Source organism: Python bivittatus, unplaced genomic scaffold (assembly GCF_059951505.1).
Source record: "Python bivittatus isolate LINGU-HERP-01145 unplaced genomic scaffold, Pbiv_v1 ctg000700_np1212, whole genome shotgun sequence".
NCBI lineage: Eukaryota > Metazoa > Chordata > Lepidosauria > Squamata > Pythonidae > Python > Python bivittatus.
The window spans coordinates 77,937,291-77,961,045 of record NW_028277098.1 but is presented as its reverse complement, the minus strand read 5'-3'; the positions used below and the strand labels follow the sequence as shown (position 1 = coordinate 77,961,045).

Sequence of the window (23,755 nt, the reverse complement as noted above, 5' to 3'; positions counted from 1 at the left end):
GGTTGTTGAGACTTTCAAAGATCCGCCTGAGACCTTTTGATGTATATGAGTTAGGCAGTTCCTCATTCTATAAAGTCGTAGTTTCATTGTTCTAAAACAGCCACCTTGAAATCTGTGATTGGGTATCCTGGGAAATTAAAATGCTCTGATATTATTTTGTCCTTGTTTTGAACCCTGATGTCAAACTTGTATCCATGGATTCTTTTGCACAAAGTTTGACCTGTTTGTCCAGTGTAAAATCTAGAGGGACACTGCTGGCAGATGATAGCGTCTATAACATCGGAGGGAGAACAAGTGAATGCACCTCGAATCTTGTGTGTGATGGTGCTTTCAATGTAAATGTAGAGGGTTGGTTGGCTCTGTTATTTCTTGTTTGTTCTGTGAGAATCTGTTTCAAGTTCAGAACTCCTGATTTTTTTTTACTTCAGCAGTATATTCATCTATGTCCTGCAATAAAAAAAGCAATTCTTCTTCCCAAAGGAAATGAATGCATCAGCAACCCAGAATGTGCTGGAGCGGGGTGTCCATAACAAATTTAATGAAATAAGTAAATGTTGTTTTCCTATTTTGCACACAGCTCACTCAGAAAGCCAATCTGCCATCTTTTTGTATTAATCTGATACCGCTTCAAATAAATCTGCATTAAAATCTTCATTTAGTATTTCTGAACACTCTCAAAATGTTCACTCTTAGAAAATACATACTGTAAGATTGAATATTTCCAAATGCAAATTAATTTTTTTTAAGCCTAAAACTGCAGGTGGCTAATTAAGTTCCAATTCATCCCTGAATCCAAAAGATTTTGATCCAGTCACCTCTTATCAGAATTTATAAGTACTCAACTGGGTGTGTTCCCAAGGCACTTTCTGCAGTTTTAGAGAATTATCTCTCTTTATCAGGATGTTTTCAAATAGTTACCGTTCCGACTCCTATTTTTTAGCATTACATTTATACTAATCTCTGGCTAACAAGGACATCAGCAGACAGGCATTTCCTTGTTTTACTAGGCTCAGAAAAGTTCTTAAATAACTGAAGCCCTGCAGGACTGTTTGTGCTGGGTTTCAGTTTTTATTTTTTTAATAGATGAAAATGTCAGAATGGCAGTAATAAAGAACAATTCACAGGCATCAACAGCTTTAAAAGGGTATTTGTAGCTTTTTGAAGACTGCAAAGTGGCTCCAGCAAGAGTAATTGACAGTAGTGAATAGGTGCCAACAATAGCCATGTAATTACAATTATAGCAGCCACCGTAGTAATGTGTACCAGTTAAGATAAGAATTATTTCTTGGTATACCCTACACAGTGCTGGGAAAATACCAACTTGTAAAAGAAACACAGCTTGAATCTTAGGAATGAACCTAAGATACATGCTTTTGGCATGGGGGGAAAATGGTTGAAAAAGACGTAATTGTACTTCTGCAGACCAAATGTAACAACTGACTGCACATTTTAACATGCACAGAGAGCTCAGCAACCAGCTGACTAGGCTTTTGTAAATGCTCAGAAACTCTGGAAGGATGCTCCTTGATGGTGCTTTGTGTGTGTGTTTTTAAGAAGTATGGCGATAGCAATGCAGATTACCTTGCTTCACGGTACTTATCTCTTTGTAGACTTCCCTGCCCCTCCCCAGTTTTGCAGGTCATTTGGGCCCAAGTAAGTTGCATGACCTTTCCAATACAGTTCTGTTGCAAAACATATGACAAGCGTGCTCTCTTTTATATCTGACCAAGAAATAGGAATTCATCATGCAACCACATATTTTGTCATTCTTTGCTGGTATGCTTTGTAATACATGCCGCCTTGGCCTATAACTTTCAATCTGGAAACTTGCACATTTGGACCTAATAAAAGTATTCCCTTACTATGGATTTAGAAACAATCATTCACTGTAGACAAGAGGGACAATTTGGTTTGGAGTCACCATTATATCCTTATCAAACAGCTTACCAGAGGAGCAAGAGCAGACTAGGTGGTCAGGGGAATCCCATGTGTACATCTGGGCAGAAACAAAAAGGCTGTCTAACAATTGTCACCAAATTGTAATTTTTAATCTGACAAAAAAGGATCATTATTCATTACAAGAGGAGAAATCATTAACTGCATTTAATTTATGTCAGATTAAATCAAGTCTAGGTTTTGTCCTTATCCATTTTTCAAGACTGGCCCAAACATGCTATTCATAGGCAGAATGTTCTGAGGCCACAGAACACATGATGTATCCCTAGATTAAGCCATGTATTCCTCCCCACTCCCCCCCCCAGTAGTTTATCTGAAAGCATGGAGTGGGTCATCTTTACCCCCACTCTTTTGCAGTGATCCATGTTAATGCTTTCACATCATTGTATTTTCCTTAAGATTCTTACTAGTGATCCACCATTGTTTAAAATTCCCTAGCATGCCTCTCACCCACTCAACATTCACAAAGATATAACCTGTCCTACAGGTGTAGGCTTAGGGATAACAAAGTTAGGCAGGCTTCAGGCAGGAAATATCTCAGCATTCCCATTAAAAGTTGTCTTTGTTATTAGCCAGCCTCTCTGCTCAATTCCCTTGAAATTTGCTCATCACTAAGTCTTCCTTTATAAGCACATACAGCAGGATATGCTGGTAGAATCAGAGCTGTGGAATTAGCAATAGTATTTAATGCTCCCTTTCTAATCTTTTAATTAGACAGCTCCAGTCCAAACCACCTCCCACCCCAACTCTTATATATGCAGTGATAGCAGCCAGCCTTCCAATATGCTGGACTTCAACTGCATCATTGCCAGTTAATGTATTTAATAATCAACTGGCTGGGGGGAACGTGTTAGTTGAAGCCCAACATCTTTGAAGGGCCATCCCATAATGTTAAGAAGTCTGCAGAAGCAGCACAGCCCTAATACTTGACCAAGAAAACCTTCCTAGTTTTCCCCAACCTGATCTAGCATTTACATCTTAAATAGACAGCAATATCGCTAATTCTATTAGTCCTGTTTGTTTTATCTATCTTTTCCATTCCTTCAGAGCTATACAGCTTGCCTCACAACAGCCCTGTGAGGTAGGTTATGTACAGAGGTGGGGACTTGCCCCAGAGCCATCATAGCACAGTGTAGATTAGGATGCTGAATGCATAGATAATGAAAGAAATCAAGATGATACTGTTGGATCTGAGGGGGAAAAAAAATCCAGAATAGATAAAAGTAATATCTTAACTAGGCCACTCGAAGATTTACAAACAGTTGCAAGCTTGAATTTTCAAGAACTTATCAGGCAAGATTGACAGAAGTCCACCATTCAAGGTCATCACCACCTCTGTTACTTGAAAGAGCTGCCTTGTGGCTTTCTCTTCTGATTTCCATCTACCAAAGGCTCTGTGCATCTCACAGACGCGGGAAAGGATTTGACTTTAACTAGCGAAATTTCTGTTTCCAAAAATGAGAACTCAGTTCTTGATTCTTCTTCCCTGGAACATTTGTATTTAATAAAATCGAATATGGGAGAATTCAGTCAGTTCTCCCATATTCTCAACCTCATGCAGATGCAGTTCAGACATCTCTCCCCTTTTTTCTTTCTCGCCTTATAAGAATTCTTGGAAATTCAGACTTCAAGGGGCCTAATTAAGATATTGATTTACAGATATCAAAGATGTTTATAGTGTGCTTGATATTTAAATGCAAATGCATGTTTAAAATATTCAAGTACTTCTGAGAAAGGCTTAATTTCATACTGATTCATATTAAACATTTTGCAGAGGCAAGCCTACGTATCTGCCACTGAGAATAGATAAGCGGACATAGATGTACAGCCAGTTTCTCTATCTATTGCACCATGAATATCAACCCACAGTACTGCAACATGGCCATTTACCCTAATGACACAGGTTTGCAATTAACTTCAGGTACCCAGAAGCTGATTCGGTTAACGAAAGTATGCTCAGAATGATTAATTTGGCAGGATCTCTCCAATCACCATGATACACTTCAAATGAATAGCACAAGCCTCGAACAAGGCACTGCTTATCCCAACCATTGCTCTGCCGGCTTCAGTGTTTTATGACAATGAAAGACCCATTTGAATTGCAAGATTACACCAATGCCTTCTACAGCAAAAGAGTAAATGTGGCTTTCAGACATTGTCAGAAGCAAATTTACATTGAGTGTAGCTTTCCTTGTGCAGTATGTCCCACACCTTCACGTTTATATACAGGTGTCCCCAAAGTCTCCTACAAGAATGTATGCCCAATACGTAGACTGTTTCTTTCAGGTAGCTGGCTTGTTCCTTAAATGGATGTATGTAGACTGCAGAGCCAGAGCAATATGTTGACATCAGCACCCTCTGGTGGGCCCTGGAAACATCACACAAAACATGTTGTGGCTTGCTTTTGTAAGTAATCCTGGATCTTGGTAAGGAGCAACAGATGCTGACAAAGGGTAAAGGTAGTGATTTTATTATTTTTTAGCCAGCAATGCTCTGAAGGAAGTGGTTTCAATGCTATACTTTCATAGCATATCACATCATGTTCTGGGATTAGTTTGGTGTTCACAGATACTTTCAGCTGGTAATATGTAATCTTCCTTTTATCCAAATCCATCGCCCAGCTTTAGCTGCAGAGCAGGTAAAAACTAACTAAATCCAGACATCCAGGGCTGTCTCATCAATGTCACTTCATTCACTTCTTAGGTCCCTCTTGTAAGTCAGTTGAAGGCAAGGACAAAACAGTGTCTGTTTCCACGTATACAAATGACCTAGGAGGCACAAAAAAGTCTGTTGAGGAGAGTGGGTATTTCTTTGTACCTAGGGCTGTCATGTTCTTGGCATCCTGCTAGGCCCAAATTTTCTACAACCCATTTAGAATCAGGAACTTAGCACATTTTCAAATCTCAGAGGTCATAAAAGAGAAGCTGCACTGGAAAGAAATAAATCAAATATTTTCTCTTCCTCTCTTCCCTCATTTTCATATAAAAAGCAGAACTACATAATATTATAGAGTTCTTCAAGATAAAATCAATGTCCGAGATGTGTGATTCTGTTTCAAAACACCCAGGACTTGACGAGCTTTGTCTTGCATGATCAGCTGATCTTTGGAACCACCACAAGCCACAGTTTTCCAAGCACTGGACATCTACAAAACAGAGAAAGCAAATACACCAATTGTAAATGCATCTAATGACTGAGAAGTACACATGGATGCAGATTTGCAAAAGACTTATAAACTGTGGATGATAATCTTAATGTGGTGTGAGATTCCAACCAATTGTGGATTATCAACAGACTACAATTAAGTTGACCACAGCTAAGAACAATTTGTGAACACAGTCCCAAAATGATTTTATTTCATCATATCCTTATTTCAGTAGCAGATAACAACAAATAAATGGAAAGAGCAAACTGGGAAGAAGGTAACTGCCTGTTTAAACAAGTGAATGATTATTTTTCCTATAGAAACTGACTGAAGAATCTTTGCAACATTTCCAGTTTTAAAGAGGTTATCACAAACCAGATTTCAAACCAGACCATATCTCAAAATGGCAAGAGAATGAAGTTTATGAGATGCACAGTGCCAGAGAAAGAAAAGAATAAAAGCAAAACAGTGTATTTGTAGTAGACAGATATGAAATTATTAGAGAAGAAGACAGTTTTTGCCACGGAATTTTTGCCCAATGGCAACCATTATATTGTCAAAGTATAGTAAATTGAACTACTTAAGAAATAATGGCTGACCAAACTTTATAATCAGTTTCAAAAGCGCAAAAGTTAATTGACACAATGACAAATTGCTTCTATATTGTGGCCTAGAAAACTTCACAGATGTCTGTGCAAGTCCTCAGGAACCAAACTTGACTGAAAGGTGACTTGACTCTTGATCCACAAATTAAGAGATGGATCTTATAGTCTTAAAACAAAGGTGCTAGGAACATGGTAGGGATTTTAGCATCCTGTTTTTAAAACCCCTAGGATTGTGGCATCTAGAAAATTTCCATAACTACTTATACTTACCAGAGCAGGTGCCCTGAATTTACTTTGGTTTCTTCTGGAAGATGGAACCTTCTCAGTCTTTATGTGCACAAATCCTCTGTTGAGTAAACTGTTGTCATTCTTGCTGTTTGACAAGGAAAAGTTTAGGGACTGCAAAAGAAATTCAGACCTCAGTCAACCAACAAGAAAAGCAACAGTTGCCATGAAACATACTTGCCTGATTTCCTTCCAAACCATTCCTATTAATAAATTATAAAACAAGCAAAAAGCATGCATTTAATGTAATCTTTCAGGCATGGTATAAGCTTTCCAAACAGAAAAATGCCTTATTTGTAAACACTTCACTTGAACAGTGATCAAAGAAATAATCCATCAACATATCTCCATGAGTAAGAGACTTCATAACGATTACTGCTGAGTAATGCAAAAGATCACACTAGTGCTTTATCTCACTGTGTTATCTATGGAGATCAATTAGTACTAAGGCTAGGTAACAGTACTAATGAACAAGGCTAACAGACTTATAACCATGATTCAGAATAAACAATAATTTTCTCTAGAAAGCTTCCCCATCTTGGCAGCAAAACTGCCTGGGAATAATAGAAGTTGCAGTCTACCTCTTCCTGGTTTAGCAATTCATAAGGCAGCTGTGGGCTGGGTAACTGGTATGGACATATATCTCCAGCTTTAAAAGCTAGTGTAATCAAATGTATCAAAATGGTACTGAAAAGGACACAATAATGTATTTGTTTAATATAACTTGTATGCTACTTTAATGAGACAGACCTTTCTCCCCATCCAGACCCCAACAGCCCCAAGGACCAAGTCAAGACTTCTACTGCATCTCCCATTCAGCCCAGAGTGGAGATACTTCACCCTGGGCTGGCAAATGACGGTACCTAGCAGATTAATATATATTTTAAATGAAATGCGAAAGAAAGCCAACCCCTGGGCTACCAATATAGTGGAGTACCCAAGGATTCAGCCTCTCCTCCCCCATAGCTACTATTGGAATTGCCCATTTAAGAAGGAATGAAAGCACTGAAACATTGTGCCTTCAACTCCCAGTCCTTGCAAGCAATCCACAAGTATACCATGGTTGATGGCACCAAAGGCCATTGGGAAAACAAGCAGCACTAGGAGGGTCACGCATAGCATCCAAGTCCCACCACAGGTGAGCCTTGTGAGCAACCCATGCCCACGCCTGAATCCCGCCTCTAGAATCTAGATATTCTACTTCCCCCACGGTCTTTTGTAACTGCCACATCATCGCTTTCTCCACAACCTTCCCCCCAGAGAGGAAGTTGGGGACTAGATAATAGCTCTCTAATATAGCCAGTTCCAGACATGAGTTCTTAAGCGGGAGTATACCAGTACCTCCTTCAAGATTACTGGCATATCACACCCCCACAACAAGGCTTTTATTCTTCTAGAAGAACAACATCTAGTAAGGGAGCTGCTGCCTTATTAAAAGGAATGAATTGAATTCTTGTACTCCAAGAAAGTTTTTGATCAAAATTTGGACATTTTACTATTTTAATGAAGTTCCATATACATTTTTCCTCAATACCATTAACATTTGCTTACTCTACTCTTGAGTCTGCAATCTCCCCACCTCACTATTTTCCTACCCAGAAGATGTTTATTATATTTTTGCCTGCAATAAAATTGAGCCACTTATCTGCAGACTGTGAGATGTGGTTGCTAAAAGCAGCGTGGGCCCAATGCAACTTTCCTGCAACTCAACAGAGACCAACCATTTTCCAGGATGGATGGTAATAAGCTGCTGCTTTCTAATTTACAGCATTACAGAAAAGCACATTAACAAGTCAAGTATCAATTATTACATCAGAATTAATGATGCACAAATACACAGTAATTATTTTAAAAAGTCACATGGGGTTTGTTGTATTTTATTGTTTTTTTAAAAAAATATAATTTCAAGATAATTCATTAGCATAGACAGATAATACCTAACAGTTCTCACTAATATGCTTAAGTGCTCTTATAGAAATTGCTGTCAGAAGGAAATGTTTCATTACCATTTCCAGTACTGAAAAGTGCAGGAAAGCACAATGCACTGGTAAAGTACAAGCAAATGCTATGAGAATGAAAAACTATCAATCCTTAAAGTACCTAAAAGAAGGACAACATTCTAAAGAAGGGACAGGTCTTCTTCATGAAATGTTGACAGGTTTTATGTAAAATAGAGGTCTTTTGCCAGTCTTTGAAAGAACCCAGTACTGAAAGCATTAAGAGTTCCTGAAGCTAAATCCCTGTCTTATGAAACTGGAAGAGTTTTAAAGTATGTGCATATAACTGTGCCTATATACTGTAGGTACACTACAGTGAACAGTTGTGTAAGAACACATGAAACTGCCTTCTGGAGGGACGAAGCCTAGGGAGATATCAACTTTCCTGTAGGAATGAAAGAATACTGTAACTAGGGGGTAAGCAGAGCTATTTTAAAACCATTAACAGCTACAAATTTACTCTCCATGGGATCACAGCTCACCTGAGTTCTTTTGAAGCAAACAGGGTTAGCTGTGGTGGAAACAGTCAGCTTCAAATCTTCATCAATAACGTCCAAAGCAAGGGATTTCCTGACCTTCTTAATTGGACTCCTGTGCAACTGGAAAAGCAATGGAATCAGGATATTTGTGCTCTAACAAGAAACAAAAACGAAAGGCAAAAATCTGGGCACCAAGTTATGTCTGATTCTATTTTTGACTTGTACTGAATTATTGTAGAGCCTAAACAATCTGGACATGAATTACGTTTTGGAGAATTAATTTATTTGTACATTCTTGTCACTAAGATCCTTTCAATGCCAGTGGGAGGCAAAACAAACCCAATGCTATTAAGGTTTTCTGAGAAATAACAGTGCACCAAAGAAGTGCAATATTAAGTCAAATGCACCACTAACATGATTAATGCAAAGCCTCTCAGCTCCGGCATGAATTACAATGGACAAAACATAACAAGGCTTGTTCAGTCAATGCCCTAAACTGAGGGGTAATTGCTACAACTTAGGGTTTCTGAAGTCTCAGTCCTAAAATATCAAACTACAACACACAACATTTTTTGCAAATTCCAAACAAATAATCATCATCTTTTTGGCAAAAAAAGAATACTAAGTGACATCTTAAGAACTACCAGATTTACAGGTTGCAGTCCTATATCACAGTTTTTATAAGGCAGAGATACAAGAAGGTAGAACCTAGTTCAAAAATATTTGGGCCATAACAGATCAATATATTTTATAATATACTGTTAGCCTTTTCCTTCTGGCTCAACTTCAGGTGACTGAAAATCCTGTGAGGCCTTAGAAGGAAAAGGAATTTGCCAAATACAACTAATTTTCACATATGAAATGCAGCTAGAAGAGAGCTAGCACAACCAGTTTGCTCACAGAATGTGCGTCCTAGAACAGTTTTGGGCAAATTTCAAGTTTGCATGATCAACTTAGAATTTCATTTAAAAACTAAGATTGACTAACCCAAAGTCAGGACCAAAAACAGTAATTTAAGAGGCAATAGAGTGCAAAATGGAGACTCAATATGCAAAACCTATAATCTACAACATTAGAAAAACCACAAAATAAAACAACTTAGACGTACAAGCACCATCCTATATCTTTGTCTACTACAGAGATGGACTTAATCGTCTTTGAGAGGTAGAAAGGAAGATTTTTGCTATTTCACTGAACTTTTAACAAATTGCCCACTAACCTATCAGCAGGTCCCAGCTGCTTCAGCTCTAATCATTCCTCTTCCGAAGCATGGATAGATAACCTGCTACCCTCAAGCTAATTTCAAAAGCCCTTTAAATGCAGAAGTTAGACTTCAGTCCAAAATAATTTGTTCTTCCCTCCCTGGAAACCATTCCACAAATCACTTTCTTCCCTCTCTCCGTCTTCCTCCCTGCTGGACAGGAAAGAAGTTGGAAGGAGAAAAAGTCCCTGGCAGACTATCCACAAAGGGCATCATCAGGGATAAAGATTCCCTAGGCCTGCTCTTCAAAATGGCTAACTTCTGCAACACAAATTCTGACATGGGAAGGCCTCACTGAAAGTAGAGAGTTGGAAAATTAATGCTCTACAATGAATTTTAAATCCAATACCCTATGGTGCAAGTGAAATGGTTTGGGCTTGCACTTGGTTTTTTTTTTTTTTTAAGTTGTATTATCAGAGAAAGGAGTGCATTGTGGTATCCCAACCAGTATGGGAGAGATCTGGCTCTGTATACTTCAAAAGTTACAAGGACAGCTAAAAGGAAAGATAACTTTTAACAGATGTGCTTAATCAGATGCTTACGCCCTGTTTTCTCTTCTGTTTCTCTGGCTTCACATCATCTTCTACGATCAGTTCCATTCCAGTCTCACTCCAGAGTACCTCTTTTAAATCCTCTTCAAGATTAGGCGTTTGGGGCTGTAGTTTGTGATGCAAAGTGGGGTAGAGAGCCAATAAGATGTGATTAATAGCAGAATCGTGCTCAACAGTTGGCATTCTGTCCTTTATCCTGAAGTAGCAGTTCCACACATTTCTAAAATAGTAACTTTGCCCACAAACGTGCATAAAGTTTATCTTATTCATTCCTACAAGCACATATCTGGAGGAAAAACTCTGATTTCCCAAGAAAGCAGGGGGAGATAGAGCGTAGCACAAGAGCTTTCTAGAGAATTGGGTAGGTGGGGGAATGATGAAGAGAAAATTGAAGGGATTTATATCAAAATCTCCTACCTATAGCAACCACCATTACATTTTAAAACCAGAGCAAGCAGCTTTTGGTCTTTGGCCCAATTTCAAAAGGTCTCTGCAAATAATCAGTTCAAGCCAACATCCTATTCTGGCAGCCCACCAGATGGGGAGAAATATGGAATCATGGCAGTGATCACAAGGATCATCTAGTCCAACCCTCTACAATGTGTAGGAAAATTAATTACTCCATCCTTGAGAGCACATAAACATGGATGGAAACCAAATTTAGTCCAGGAGCTGGAATCAATTCCTTATTAGCCTCAGACAAGAGATCTTTTTTGGTTCTATTTCTTGAGGCGTACTCGGGGAGCGATACTCCACTGGGGATATCATGAGATAGAAACACAGGAAGGATCCATGAACTGGCTCAATACATACCAAAGGCCTTATTGGGCCGTACTTCTCTAGAGCATTCTTAAAAGGAGTTGGTGTGTGAGGTGTATTGTCTGCCGTATATTTCTGATCAGGAGTCACAAATCTGAAAACATAAACGTGGAAGAGCAAAGCACTCTCATTTTTAAATCCAAGACTGGATTCAGATAAATGACAAAGAAAACAGTGAAAGCACTATTAAGGCAGTTCTATTTGAGCACTTAACTTGCCCTCCTCAAGTTGATATGTTGATTTAACTTATGAGGAGGCAGAACTGCAAACCCTAACATAGCATAGCCTGCTACCCTATACAACCCAACCCATTTATATCCAAAGGATCCGTGAAGGAGACAAAAGCTGCCAAATTAGATAAAACTAAGAACCATTTGTAGTAAGATATTTATTTCCAATTGCAATTCACTTTAAAGCATATAAAAAGTTCCTCTTGTTTCACACTTATCTCCTGTATGCTTTGCCCAAGCCTCTGGCTTGGAAGGTACAGCTTGGGAGGAGAAAGATAAGGAAGGAGACTCACACAGAGGTCTTCTGCAGTAGTGGGGTCTTGTCCCTGTGCAGTGGGGTTGTCACAATCACCTTCTGGCTGCAGACGGGTGTGGAAGTTAAGGAGGGGTTCTCCAAGTCAAGAGTGTCTTGTTTGGTCCATAAATTCAGGAACTACAAGATAAAAGAAAATAGTATTTTATTTTTCATAAAGAAGGAAGACAGCTCGCAAAGTAATTTGGTGAATGTTACTGGGATGAGATAACAGGACGGGGGGGGGGGAGTGGAAATACTAATATAATTCCTCATCCCACAAGAACTTCAGGACTGAGTAAAACCTGCCTTGGTTCTTTACAGTGTGTCTGGAACATCCTGCTCATTCTCATGCCTGCACGAAATTCATTCTACCATACTTCCACATGTGGTAGAATGTATAGTTTCAGTCCTTAGCACTTCACTCAAACAACTCTTCTCTGAAACCATGGAGATAGGTACAAAAGCATACAGAACAGCGATCTGACTCCATCTACAGCAACATGTTCTGTTCCTCATATTCAGCCTGTCACTTCTAAAATCCCTTTAGAAAGTGAGATGAACTTTAAGGTAACTTCCAAAAAGCAGAGGAAAGAAAAAAAGAAACACTTTATTTTCATTTTAGGTCCCATCATATGCTGTAGTTACTGATGCCTTTACACAGCAGGCTCACATGGTCAGGAGATCTATTTGTCTGTGAGCCCATGTTTCAGTGATAAAGCTGTTTGATGGTGAGCAGCCTATTCACAGGAGCATCATAAAATAGGAACACTGGATCTTTATAATGAAAAACCTTTTCAGACAGCAGCCTCTGGAGCTCACAAAAGGAAGTTAGATTTGTAGCTTGACTTATTTCCAGTCATTGTGTTTCCCCTCCATACTAATCTGGAGGAGTTGGTACAGAGGAAAACTGATACTTAACCTTTGCCCTGCCCACCGCAAACTGTTTCTAGCAATTGTCTTGCTTCCCAGCTGGGTTCAGAAATTGCAAATAAGCCAATTTTTTTAAAATAGAGAGGGAGGGAATCCTCTAGAAAGGAATTATTTCCCCTTCTTGGCCTCTACCTTGGAGTAAAAGGCTATAATTCAATAGGAGTACATTAACAACTCCTGGAAATATTAGTGGAAATTCTGCCAGTCAGTGTAGTTAGTATTGACCTTTAGGGAGTAGACTCAGCAATGGCAGCGTATGAGTAAGAAAGAAAATATCTTTTCAAATTATTTTTCTTATTTTTAGACATGGGAAGGGAAACAAAAGTACATGTGTAATCCAAAATTAAATATACAATTCTTATAGCTTTTAATACCAAATTCTATTTCTTATTGATATCAGGTCCGCAAAGAATGCATTTTCAAATCTTATGAACTACTATTGATATAGTAGGAAGGCTCCTATATTGGCAATAGCTATGCCACAGGATTTCAGCATGAAAACACCTGGTAACACAGTTTTACAACAACAACAACAAGCATCCAAGAGCATCTGTCTATGTTCAGTCATTTATAAGAGGCAAGATATTCAGGGCACTTTCTATCTTGAAGTTATTATTTAGGCCAAAAAAAAAAAAAAGCCTAAGTTGCTAGTGCTGGTCCCATGCATTCAAAAACAAAACTACAAAACAAGGTTAGGGAGTGAAGAACGATCCCCATATCAAGTAAATCCCTGACTTTCTACTTTGCCACTAGAATATAAGAATACGTTCCAAGGAGTTCATACAGATGTCACACATAGAGAAAACCTTTCTTTGTAAACAAGAAGAAACTCAAGAGGAAGAACCTGAACAAATCAAGACCAAAACTGTGACTGAAGCAGTTTTATCATAAGGTGGCCAATCTGCAACCTTATGATAAAAGAAGCACAAGCAGTCTATAGTCCACACATCTTAGAGTTGCTGAGGTTGAGAAACATTTTCTTAGAGTAAAAATGAAAAGCAAAAGGAACAAATCAGATGCAGAGGAAGAAAATAGGGTGCTCTAAAGAGAGTCAGGATATGATGTAAGAGATTATTACAGTAGAAAAATAGCCTTGGCTGGCAAAAGGTTGCCACCCATTTCTGATTTTATCAGGACGTGAGCAGGCCAGTTTCTAACATTAAAAAGCACCCAGAATGGTTTCACGTACCATTTTCAGCCCACACCGAGTCCTTTTCCTAGCCCATGTTTTCTTTAAACAGATGCCCTGTGTTACAATTACAACTTCCAAAATTCCCAACCAGCTTCGCCTCTAGGCAGTTTGCATCAAATTGAAACAACCAGATAGGAAAAGATCACCTAATCTTTCTTGGAAGCAACCTAAAACTCTTTATAACATTATTATATAGCTATATATGGTTGTTACTGATGACTACTTTCCATTATTCTGAAGTAATCCTGAAAAGTGGGTTTCAAATGAAGTCTGAAACCTTTCACTCCTATAAGTCAAGCACATATTCCACCAAATAAAAACAGTATGCTGCCAACTGTCAAAATGGACTATTGGGCACCTTGGCACAAGTAAGTAGCCATTATCTTGTTCTTTATGCCCATCTCTTTCCCACTTCACACCATCATACCTGGGATGGGGAGAACGGCAGAGTTTTGACAGGGGTGCTCTTAACTGGAGTGCTCTTGGGTGTCATGCTGTTACAGGAATCAAGGAAGGAGAGGTTTGTACTGGTGCCACCCTCTAAAACTGGTGAGAGACTAATTTTCCTCTTCTTTTGCCTCTTGAGCACAGCAGGGGGTGTACCAAAGGTCATGTCTGTGCAAGGTGAGATGGGGATAAGTTCACCCTTGCTGCCTTTGCTGAGATCCGAAATCGTGTGGCCATCTAAACGGTACTCTGTCACATTCTGTGAGGAACAGTAGGGCTTTATAGAGGTTTGCCTCTCCGGACTGTTGCTGTTACTTGCAGACAAATCATCAGGTAGGTCAAACTGAGACAGATCACACCAGCCATCTGGGTCCTGCCAAAACAGGAATGTTCAGAATAAGATTCTAATAATAAGTGTCTAAGACAACACTGCAGATAATGAATGCAGCAACAGGCAAAAAGGTGGCGGTTCTGCTAATAGCTTTGGATTATGAAATAGCTTTATTGTTGTTGTTATCATCCCAAATCAATCCATAAGCCTCTTTATTGAACGTTATAGACCACAGTCTACTGCACTGGTTCAGTGCTGGTAGGGAGATAGATTTTTTGTTTGTTTTAAACTTCCTAGTCTGAGTACACTGAAGGTGACTGGGCCAAGTCACCCAGCCAGCTTCTATGCCAGAAGATCTAGAACCTGGATCTCTTCACCCATAGTCCAGTACCTTAACCATTATATCACACTCACTCTTTTGAAGTAGCTTATGTAGATGGATATAACCAGTAGTCATGTGTAATTCAGCCAAATGCCAATAAATCACAAAAGATGATAATCAAGTCAAAATCAGCAAAGATATTACAGGTAGTCCCCAGTTTAGGAATGAGTTCCATTCCCAAGGTCTGTCTTTAAGTTGAATTTGTATGTAAGCCGGAATACTGTTATTGTATAATACTGTATAAGTACTAAGGAGTTTGAAGCATTGTGTATTTAACTTGAATCATTGTGTATTTAACTCGAATTTTGCTACAATAGGCTCCATTCTTAACTATGGGTTCCCTGTAACCTGGGCATTCTTAACCTGGGGACTACCTGTATATACATTCAAAGCTACATTTACACAAAGCAAGTTTAAGCCATACAAAATGAAAATCAGATTCGCCTCAATACATATCTACTTAGCCTCCGTCCCCCCAAAAAACTATTTTCCTTTAAATAATCTTATTAACCTTAATAATGGCATAAATCAGGAATCTTTATATTACACATACTTAAAACCACATAGAGGTAGAGCACTTGACAAACAAACATCATTGTTTCCTGCCATTTTGAGATGGGAGACAAAAGAAAACCAAGTGGTAAACTTCAAAATAGGTTTAATGGTTTCTGAATAAAAAAAACCATCCTTCCAACTTAGGGAAAAAAACAGAAAATCCAGGTCCTGCCCCCAGGTGTAAGACAGCCCTACCTCCTTTGGTCTTTTCAATCTCCTAAAATGTTAAGTGCATCCTTTGACCATCAAAATATTGCTTACCCAGTCACAAGACAACTTTTCTTGGATATGCTATACTAAATGAGACATTTCTTGAAAGGCTTTTTTAATCCACAAGATGCCCAATGAGAAAATAACCCTTCCAGTCTCAAAGTGAGTTTCAACACAGATGCCTTTCCTAGAAATATCAGCATCATACTTTTAAATTAGGCCCCAGCATCTAAATTAAAAATCTGCTGTAAATATCTCATGGAAGAGAGAAGAAAATTCCAAGCCTATGAAACCCGTTCTCCCCCTGCACTCTCCTCCTACCCTTGACTATATAGTTCAGTGTTTTTTAAACTTGGCAACTTTAAGATGTGTGGACTTCAACTCCCATAATTTTTCAGTCAGCATGCTGGCTGGGGAATTCTGGGAGTTGAAGTCCACACATCTTAAAGTTGCCAAGTTTGAAAAACACTGATGTAGTTGATCAAAAAGTTCAATTAAGCCACTTCTTACAGATTCAATCATGTCCAGAGCTTCTGAAATAGCTGGGGTTGCAGCAGTACACAAATAACTGCCTGCTTCAACCACCCATGTGCACGCAGAAGAGCCTTCATCCAAGGGGTCATCTGACACCATGTTTTCTGATGCTCCATTGACACTGGGCTCCACTAGGCTTTCAAGCATTGGCTCAGATGGCAACATCTGCAAGTCTGCTGGCTCTTCATCGGTGACTTCTTCCTTCTTTATTTCCAAGGTCTGGACAGGCCAGTTGGTCAAAAAATGTTGCTGTGAAAGATGATTGAGGATTTGTATCACTATAAACAAAATCATGTTCTAAGCTGTAAGTTGTAAAATCAAAGACAGAAAGAACACAAACAAGACCTACTTTCTTCATACCCAGCAAATGCAGAAAATATTTTCCTAAAACCAGATGTTGGATTTCAACTCTGACCATCATAGTCAAAACTGATGGGAGTTTCCTGCCACAGTTCTGAAGCAATGATCGCTTCAACAGTTTAATTTTATTTTTTTCTCTCTTTAAAGCTTTCTCCTGAATGAAACCTTGCTTACTCCAAATTCCACCTCCCTCCCAGCCCTTTACAGGGCTAAGCCTTGCAAAAAGAAAGCTTTTCAAAAGCTGAGAGCTGACAAGTAACATATCACTGAATACTGCTATCTTTGATAAGACTTTGATAAACTTTGATAAAGACCATACAAACTGAATAAATAATGAACAAATAAAACAGGAGGTTTAACAACTATGATAATGTAAAACTGAACTTTGCATCCTTATCCATACATGCTGTATGAAAAAAAATATATATATCCAAAAGTTAGCATTCTGGAGATGAAGTATTCCACTGTTCCCAGGAATATTCTACTTTTTTTCCCAGAACATGGTGATCTAGCAATTCTGGGTATAGATTGTAGTTTTCTAGAATAAATCTTGTAGAAGAGAAAGTAGTTTGTGCCAAGCATGACCATTCACGCCATGAGAAAAACAGAACATTCCAGGAGTACTACACCATTTTATCCCTAGAAATGTTGCATTTTGCACATCCTTATTTCATTAGGCATTAATCATTATCTTCAAAACTGTATGTGTTATTCAAAAGTAAGTTCCATAGGCCACTGGAAGATAAATGTTTTGCACTACCTGATTTTCTCCTTCGGGTGTATTCTGGCCTTCCTTGCCTTCCACCTCCACCAGCAAATAGAGGGGCTTGGATTCTTTTGCTTCATTAAGAAAGCCTCCTGTGTCCACCTTCCTTTTGATGGTAGAATTCCAGTGGTTTTTCACAGCATTATCAGTCCTTTAAAAATAGATAATAAACGCACGCACAATCAGCCAGAAGGAGAAGCAGCAGCAAGGGTTCCTGTTCTGAAAGACAGTCTGCCCTGACAGCCTTTTAAACATACCTTCCAGGGAGCAGCTTGGCAATCTCAGCCCATCGGTTTCCAAGGACCTTGTGAGCTTCGCATATTACGCGGTCTTCCTCCTCTGTCCAGGATGACTTTTTGACTTCCGGGTTCAGGTGGTTATGCCAACGTTCCCGACATTGCTTTCCTAGTCGGCCTTTCAAATGCTTGGCTATGAGAGTCCACTGCTTTGTGCCATATTTTTTCACCAATTCAATGACCTTGTAGCAAAAATAAAATGGTTACAACATTTGGTTTTATTTACAGGATGCATTTTGGATCCTTGACCTTCAGCAGCTGTGTGAGGATCCTGTGGAAGATTTCAGTTAAGCAGGGCCATGCATTTTTGATCCATTTTTTGGAGAGGTTTGCCTAAAGACATCTATTTTTCTCTTAATCTGCATTGGGGAAACCAGCCCAGTTTGAGGACAAGGGTTTAATATCTTGAAAGGGGCAAAAATCAGCATTTTAAGCTGCATAAAGCATTTCAAGGCTTAACTCTTTTCCCCAAAATCAAAAAGCTTTTGCCCCACACTCGGAATATGATGGAAGCTACAAAAGGGGTGTTGGAGAGCCCAGGCAGTTCAGATCTGCAATAAAGGTTTGGATTCTCCATTATACCACAGTTTGAATTAACCCCCAAACCTTTATATTGGGTGCAAGGGGGCAAAATATCTGAATTATACTTCTCTTATTTTCCAACGGGAAGCTGAATTCAGGCTGACATCCATCATACACGTTGCAAATATAATACCTAGATTCCCTGCCAATGTTCTGACTGAAAATTCTGGAAGGGCGCTACGTTGGGAAAGGCTTGCTTGAGAATTATGCCCAGCAATTCCTCCACTTCTTATATTAGACCAACTGTGTGCAAGCGGGAGCTCCTTATCATGAAGATGATAGCATTTCAGTTTCCTCAGCTCCAAAAGTAACTACTGAACAATGAATTACCTTCTGATCTTCTTGTTTAGTCCAGGGGCCTTTAACAAGAACAGGGTTCAGCACTCTTAACCAGCGATATTGACACTGCTGTTCAGTGCGATTCTATGAGCAAATTTAAATAGGTTCACATTAAAGGAAACATTAGCAAGATGGACAGAAAGAAAAATCAAAACAACAAAGACATGCATTAGCACCTTACTCAACCAGCAGCTAAATTTCTGAAAGTTTGGCTTCCATTTGTTCCTGCAGGTGGGGAAAAACAAGAAGAAGAAAACCTACTTTACTGAAAAACTCCACTTACAGGAAAATGGCTTGCTAGGAATTTCCAGTCATGTCCAAACTGTGTCACCAGCGAATTCAACAGTTCATCCTGAAAAGAGCAACACTATAAGAATATATATCACAATCTAACACAAAATAAGCAATAGAGGCTTGCATTTCTGATGTGATTTGACTACACTGAACAACTACCCATAGGTACCAAGTTACACTGCTAATACAAAGTACACAGTGCAGCAGGAATACTACATAGGATCTGGTAGAAGAGAATATTTTGTCTAAATGGCCAACTCTGATGCTATGTATAGAGAAATATAAAACCTCAACTCAATTGCGCCCCCACCTCAAGAACTTTCAGGATCCCAGGACTTGATTGTTCCACTCCCAAATTTAATGAAACATCTTTGCAGAAATTCTATAAAAATAATGCAGGGATTTTATAACAGCAAGCAGAAAGAACTGGATAGGTCTGTATAATTTATCAGAAACTAAATGCCTATTTAACTTTTACCTCAAGTTTCTCTTCATAGGAAAATACCCCAAATGGAGATTACAAACTTAAGCTTCAAACAAATACAAAACTCTGGCAAACATTTAGTACCCAAAGAGCTGACTTGCAAATGCATCTTTGGGGTTATTTTTCCACTTTTAATTTGGTTGATAATAAGACCTGTCCATATTCCAACCATTTATTGGTTTATGAGAATTTTAAGCCTATTTTCCATTTAAACTAATCCAAAAGCAGGCTAGTCCCATTTGATTTATTTACTATATTTGCATCGAAACTTTTCAGTAGATCATTTCTTATGCATCCACCTTCTGCAGAAGCCCACACCTGCTCAGCCCACCAAGGCTAGTCTCTCCATTTTTTCTTCATGAATAACACAATACATACTTCTTCACGAGACCACTTGACTTTACACCTGTTATCCCGTCGGTCTGTTGCATCTGAATCCTGATAAAGCAGTTCATCTTGCTCTTCACTATAACAAACAGGTTTTAAAAGAGAGAGGAATATTATATTTAAGCATTTACTAAGAATTCCAATTCCTTTCTATCTTGTTTAGCAAAATAAAACATTTTGGTGAAATGTTCAACTGTAACACTCCATGCTTCAAATCACTTTACACAGATTGGTATCTCTAGTCCATACACTGGACTAGTCCATACACTGCACTGAAAGCCTGGGAGAAAATGACATACAAATACTGTAGCCATCCTGACATTTCAACATGTCTTCACAATGAAGCTTTAGAAGCATTGATCTCATCTGTAAATTTGGCAGTCGCCCTCATACTTGGAATTTTCTCCCTGGAGATCTGCCAAAGTCCACGCCTGCACAACTTCCGGCCTCCTATATTCTAACTAGCTTTTCATGACCAGAAACAGGATAGAATTATTGATATATAACCTGTCCAGAATCCTTGCAACAGCATGGGAAATAAGACCAACAAGTGAATTCATACCTATCATCTTCATGAGATTAGCTAGATCACAGACACTTGTTTAACTGAGAGCCTGAAACAGAGTCCTGCACATTACAGCCTAATGTGCTAAATCCACAGTGAGAACATTTAACTCGAGATTCTAAAAAATCTTGACCCCATTATTACAGCACCTCTGGTAGACAGAGTTCCCTCGAGTGATAATTATGGTTTCAACCGCTTTTTCCTCCCCATCTCATCAAAATCCAAGAACTTGAATCTAGCTGCCCCAGGGCAGTCTTATTAAGATCATGAGCTAAAACCATGTTTTCACGCAGACACTGCCCTTTGGGGATGGAAGGAGAAGGAACCAGGTTAGAGAGAACTCCCTTCTCAACCCCGAGCAATGTTTCCTAGACTAACTATCGCAAAAATAAAGGGATAATTAAAGAGAGAGGACAAAAAGGGCCCAGCCTGTTTTCCTCCCCCCAGCCGCAGCCTGGACAAAAAAAAAAATGTTCCTCTTGCCGTCCTGGCATTTCACGCGAGCCATTTTAAGCTCCCCATAGCCAGCAGCGTCCCCCTCCTTCCCAGCAGATTAATCACCTATGGAAACATTTGCAACATTTGCTCGATAGGTTCATTCCCCTTTATGACCCACTGCCAGGAGGGGGGCGGCGGGGGAGGTAAGTGGACGAAACGGAGAAAGCTCTTTCGGGTCGGGGAGGGAGGGAACTGGCTTCCGAAAAGGCGGGAGGGCGAAGAGCCCCCTCTCCGTACCCCTCCCAAAATGCACGGCTTCTCGCGACTGCGTGCCCCGCAACTCACCAGCGAACCCGGCGAGACATTCTGTCCTGCTGCTCTGCAGGCTAATCATAAAACAAGCCAGAAGTATAAAACGACTTGTTTCACCGAAAGGGGCCGGGGCCGCCGCCGCCAGGGCTGCGGAAAATGCCGCTAAAACTTCTCAAAGCAGAGCGCGCGTAGCCACGGTGGTGCAATTGCCGCCGCGCTCGCTGGCGCCCGCCCGGGAGCCCAAAGCAGACTTTTCTATCTCGCGCCAACGCCGCCCCAACCAGCCACCTTTTCCGGCGTGATGACGCTCCTGATGACGCGACGAGAAACAGAGTCTTAATGGGAGGGGGGATGGTGGGCAGGGAGAAAGTGGCGCGCGCGGGCAAGTTGGAATTTTGTATTTGCCATTAGCAAGAAAGAGGAAGAAAGAACGAAAGAAAGAAAACATTCCTGTGATGTTTGAAAATGAAATACGGCCTCTAGTAGCAAGGCATCCAACCGTGCATCCCTGTAAAATCAATAGCTTCAGGCGGCTGAAATCGGTCTTTATTTTAGGAGGCAGCATTGTTTGACTAAAAAAAAAAAATTACAATCCAAAAGCGGCCGTGTTGATTTAAAGAAAAAAATGAGCCAAAAATCCACATGAAGACAACCCACATTAAGCTTGCCTGAGTACAACGTAACTATGCAAACTTTCGAGTATCCGAGGACGTTTCATCAAGCGAGATTCAAAAAAAGGGATATCTGTGACTCTGTATAACATACTGTACAGTCTCGTGTTCCAAAAAGAAGTATGTAGGACTTATTATTGCTAAATAATATTACGGTATACCACCGTCTTAAACTGTAAAATACCGGAAGACTACCAACCTGCTGCCTCCACATGTCTTGTGGGGGCTGATGGGAGTTGTAGTTTAACATCTAGAAGGGACCTGGTCGGGTAAAGGTTCTGCTTACTATATTTTTCTGTATCTGTTGTGTTTGAAAAATGAACTACTGCCACTCCTCAGTTCAGAGACTTAATTCACCCATTGTGCTAAACTATACTGTAGTTTGTTCAATGTGTCAATAAGCCAAAGTATGTACTGGGGGGGCGGTCTTTCTGGGTGGGTTCATGCAGCACAGTAAATAACATGTCATAGTTTGCAAACACAGTGCCTGTGGTTCTCCAACATGCTACGCCAAAAACAAAAACCAAGTATTAGTTTAATGTGTTGGGTGAACCCAAGCATGGGGTTCATAGTCACGTGATAGAAGAAATGATGACATCCTATATGTCATGTCATTATTGCACAACTGGCACAAATTAATAACATAATCTGTATCATTTACATGATGGCATTATATGCACATAATGTTATTTGTCCTCCCTAGTTGTTCCCTGCAGACTCTCATGCTAATGGTGTCATTGTGGGAAAGGTAGGCAGAGTTTGAAGCTTAAGATCCATGCTGGAGGAGAAATAGAAGTGGACTTGCTGTTTCAAGATACTTTTTTAAGGACTGCCTGGTAGGTGTCCTTTCAACATTGCAGCTGTACAGGAAATGCAAATTGCAGATCCATTCAGTTTCATTATGAGGGTTTGGCCTAAAACCCCGAATTTTTATTAGAAATTAGCCCTCTGTGGTCCTTGAAATAGCTAGAAAAATACTTGTGTTTTTTTGCCTTTCCTTTTATTTTATTCCCTTGTAGTGGCCATAATTTGCTTTCACAGCACTTAAAGTGATACAGCAGACCCATTCATGGTGGAAAACTGGCAGTGTTTTGCCGGTTTTATACCTTATAGAAGAAAATTCAACACAGCCTTGATAGGTTAAAAATGGGCTGAAAATAATAAAATACATTTACCCAGAGGAATGGAAAGTTCTTCACACGGAGCAAAAATCAAATTCACAGATGGAGGATGCGGAATGCCTGGTTTGGCAATACTATTTGAAAAGAGGATCCGCTAGGAGTCCTCAGGTTTCTGTAGGATATCAAACAGAAGGCTAAAGTCTGTTTTCTATTATCACAGAGTACAGGACATGGAATACCACTCTTAAATAAGAAACCAGATTTTACTTGAATGTTAAGAAAAACTTCTACACAACAAGAATAGTTTGACAGAAGAACCAATAGAAAGAAATGGTGAATTTGGTCTAGCTCCAGGCTAGAAAGCAGGAGACTATGAGTTCTAGTCCCCCCTTAGGCATGAAAGGCGGCTGGGTGACTTTGGGCCAGTCACTCTCTCAGCGCAACACACCTTACAGGGTTGTTGTTGTGGGGAAAATAGGAGGAGGAAGGAGTATTAGGTATGTTCTCCGCCTTGAGTTATTTATAAAGAATTATTAATTTTTATAAATATTTTTTTAAGTGCTGTGAAAGCAAAAGCAGGATTTTTTTTTTTTTTAAACTTCCTTCCTTATGGTGTATTAAAGCAGAAGAGGAACATTCATCTGTTACAGAGGCTTTAATCTGGCATCCTGCACAGAGGAGATGACTGGACTTGATACCTAAGTGGTCTCCTCCAAAAATAATTAAATCAATTCTTGGAGTTAAAATTAAACACGTGTGGTGGATGCTCAGCTGAGGAAGGACTCAGTAAACATGACACACTTGCTATTCTATACATACACTTGGATTACATGCTTCTGCATTAAAATCAGTACCAAAACTCCTAAGTTCAGCCAAAGAGGTACATTATCATCTGTAAATGATTGATTATGGTTTCTAAAGCTCCTGTGAAAAATC

At 39.5% G+C, this 23,755-nt stretch overlaps 1 protein-coding gene across 1 annotated transcript; it reads right to left on the bottom strand.

Moving 5' to 3' along the window:
• Positions 1-1,390: 1,390 nt before the first annotated feature.
• On the bottom strand, positions 1,391-21,267 carry MYBL2 (MYB proto-oncogene like 2). The gene is made up of 14 exons (XM_025168940.2): positions 21,061-21,267; positions 19,704-19,791; positions 18,831-18,899; positions 18,539-18,631; positions 17,588-17,808; positions 17,325-17,481; positions 16,181-16,453; positions 14,173-14,565; positions 11,622-11,761; positions 11,093-11,192; positions 10,271-10,384; positions 8,471-8,587; positions 5,977-6,105; positions 1,391-5,101 (listed from the first exon to the last, which is right to left on the bottom strand). The coding sequence occupies exons 1-14, from the start codon at positions 21,078-21,080 to the stop codon at positions 4,973-4,975; spliced, it is 2,043 nt and encodes a 680-aa protein (XP_025024708.1). The 5' UTR covers positions 21,081-21,267; the 3' UTR covers positions 1,391-4,972.
• Positions 21,268-23,755: the final 2,488 nt, after the last annotated feature.

Excerpts from the sequence above, each read along its gene's own strand:
- MYBL2 (XM_025168940.2), bottom strand. The coding sequence starts at position 21,080 with ATGTCTCGCCGGGTTCGCTG. Across the intron at positions 18,900-19,703 it reads TCAAGTGGTCTCGTGAAGAA|GATGAACTGTTGAATTCGCT; the intron begins GTATGTATTGTG and ends TGCTCTTTTCAG. Across the intron at positions 14,566-16,180 it reads CTCTGGACATGATTGAATCT|GACCCAGATGGCTGGTGTGA; the intron begins GTAAGAAGTGGC and ends CTGTTTTGGCAG.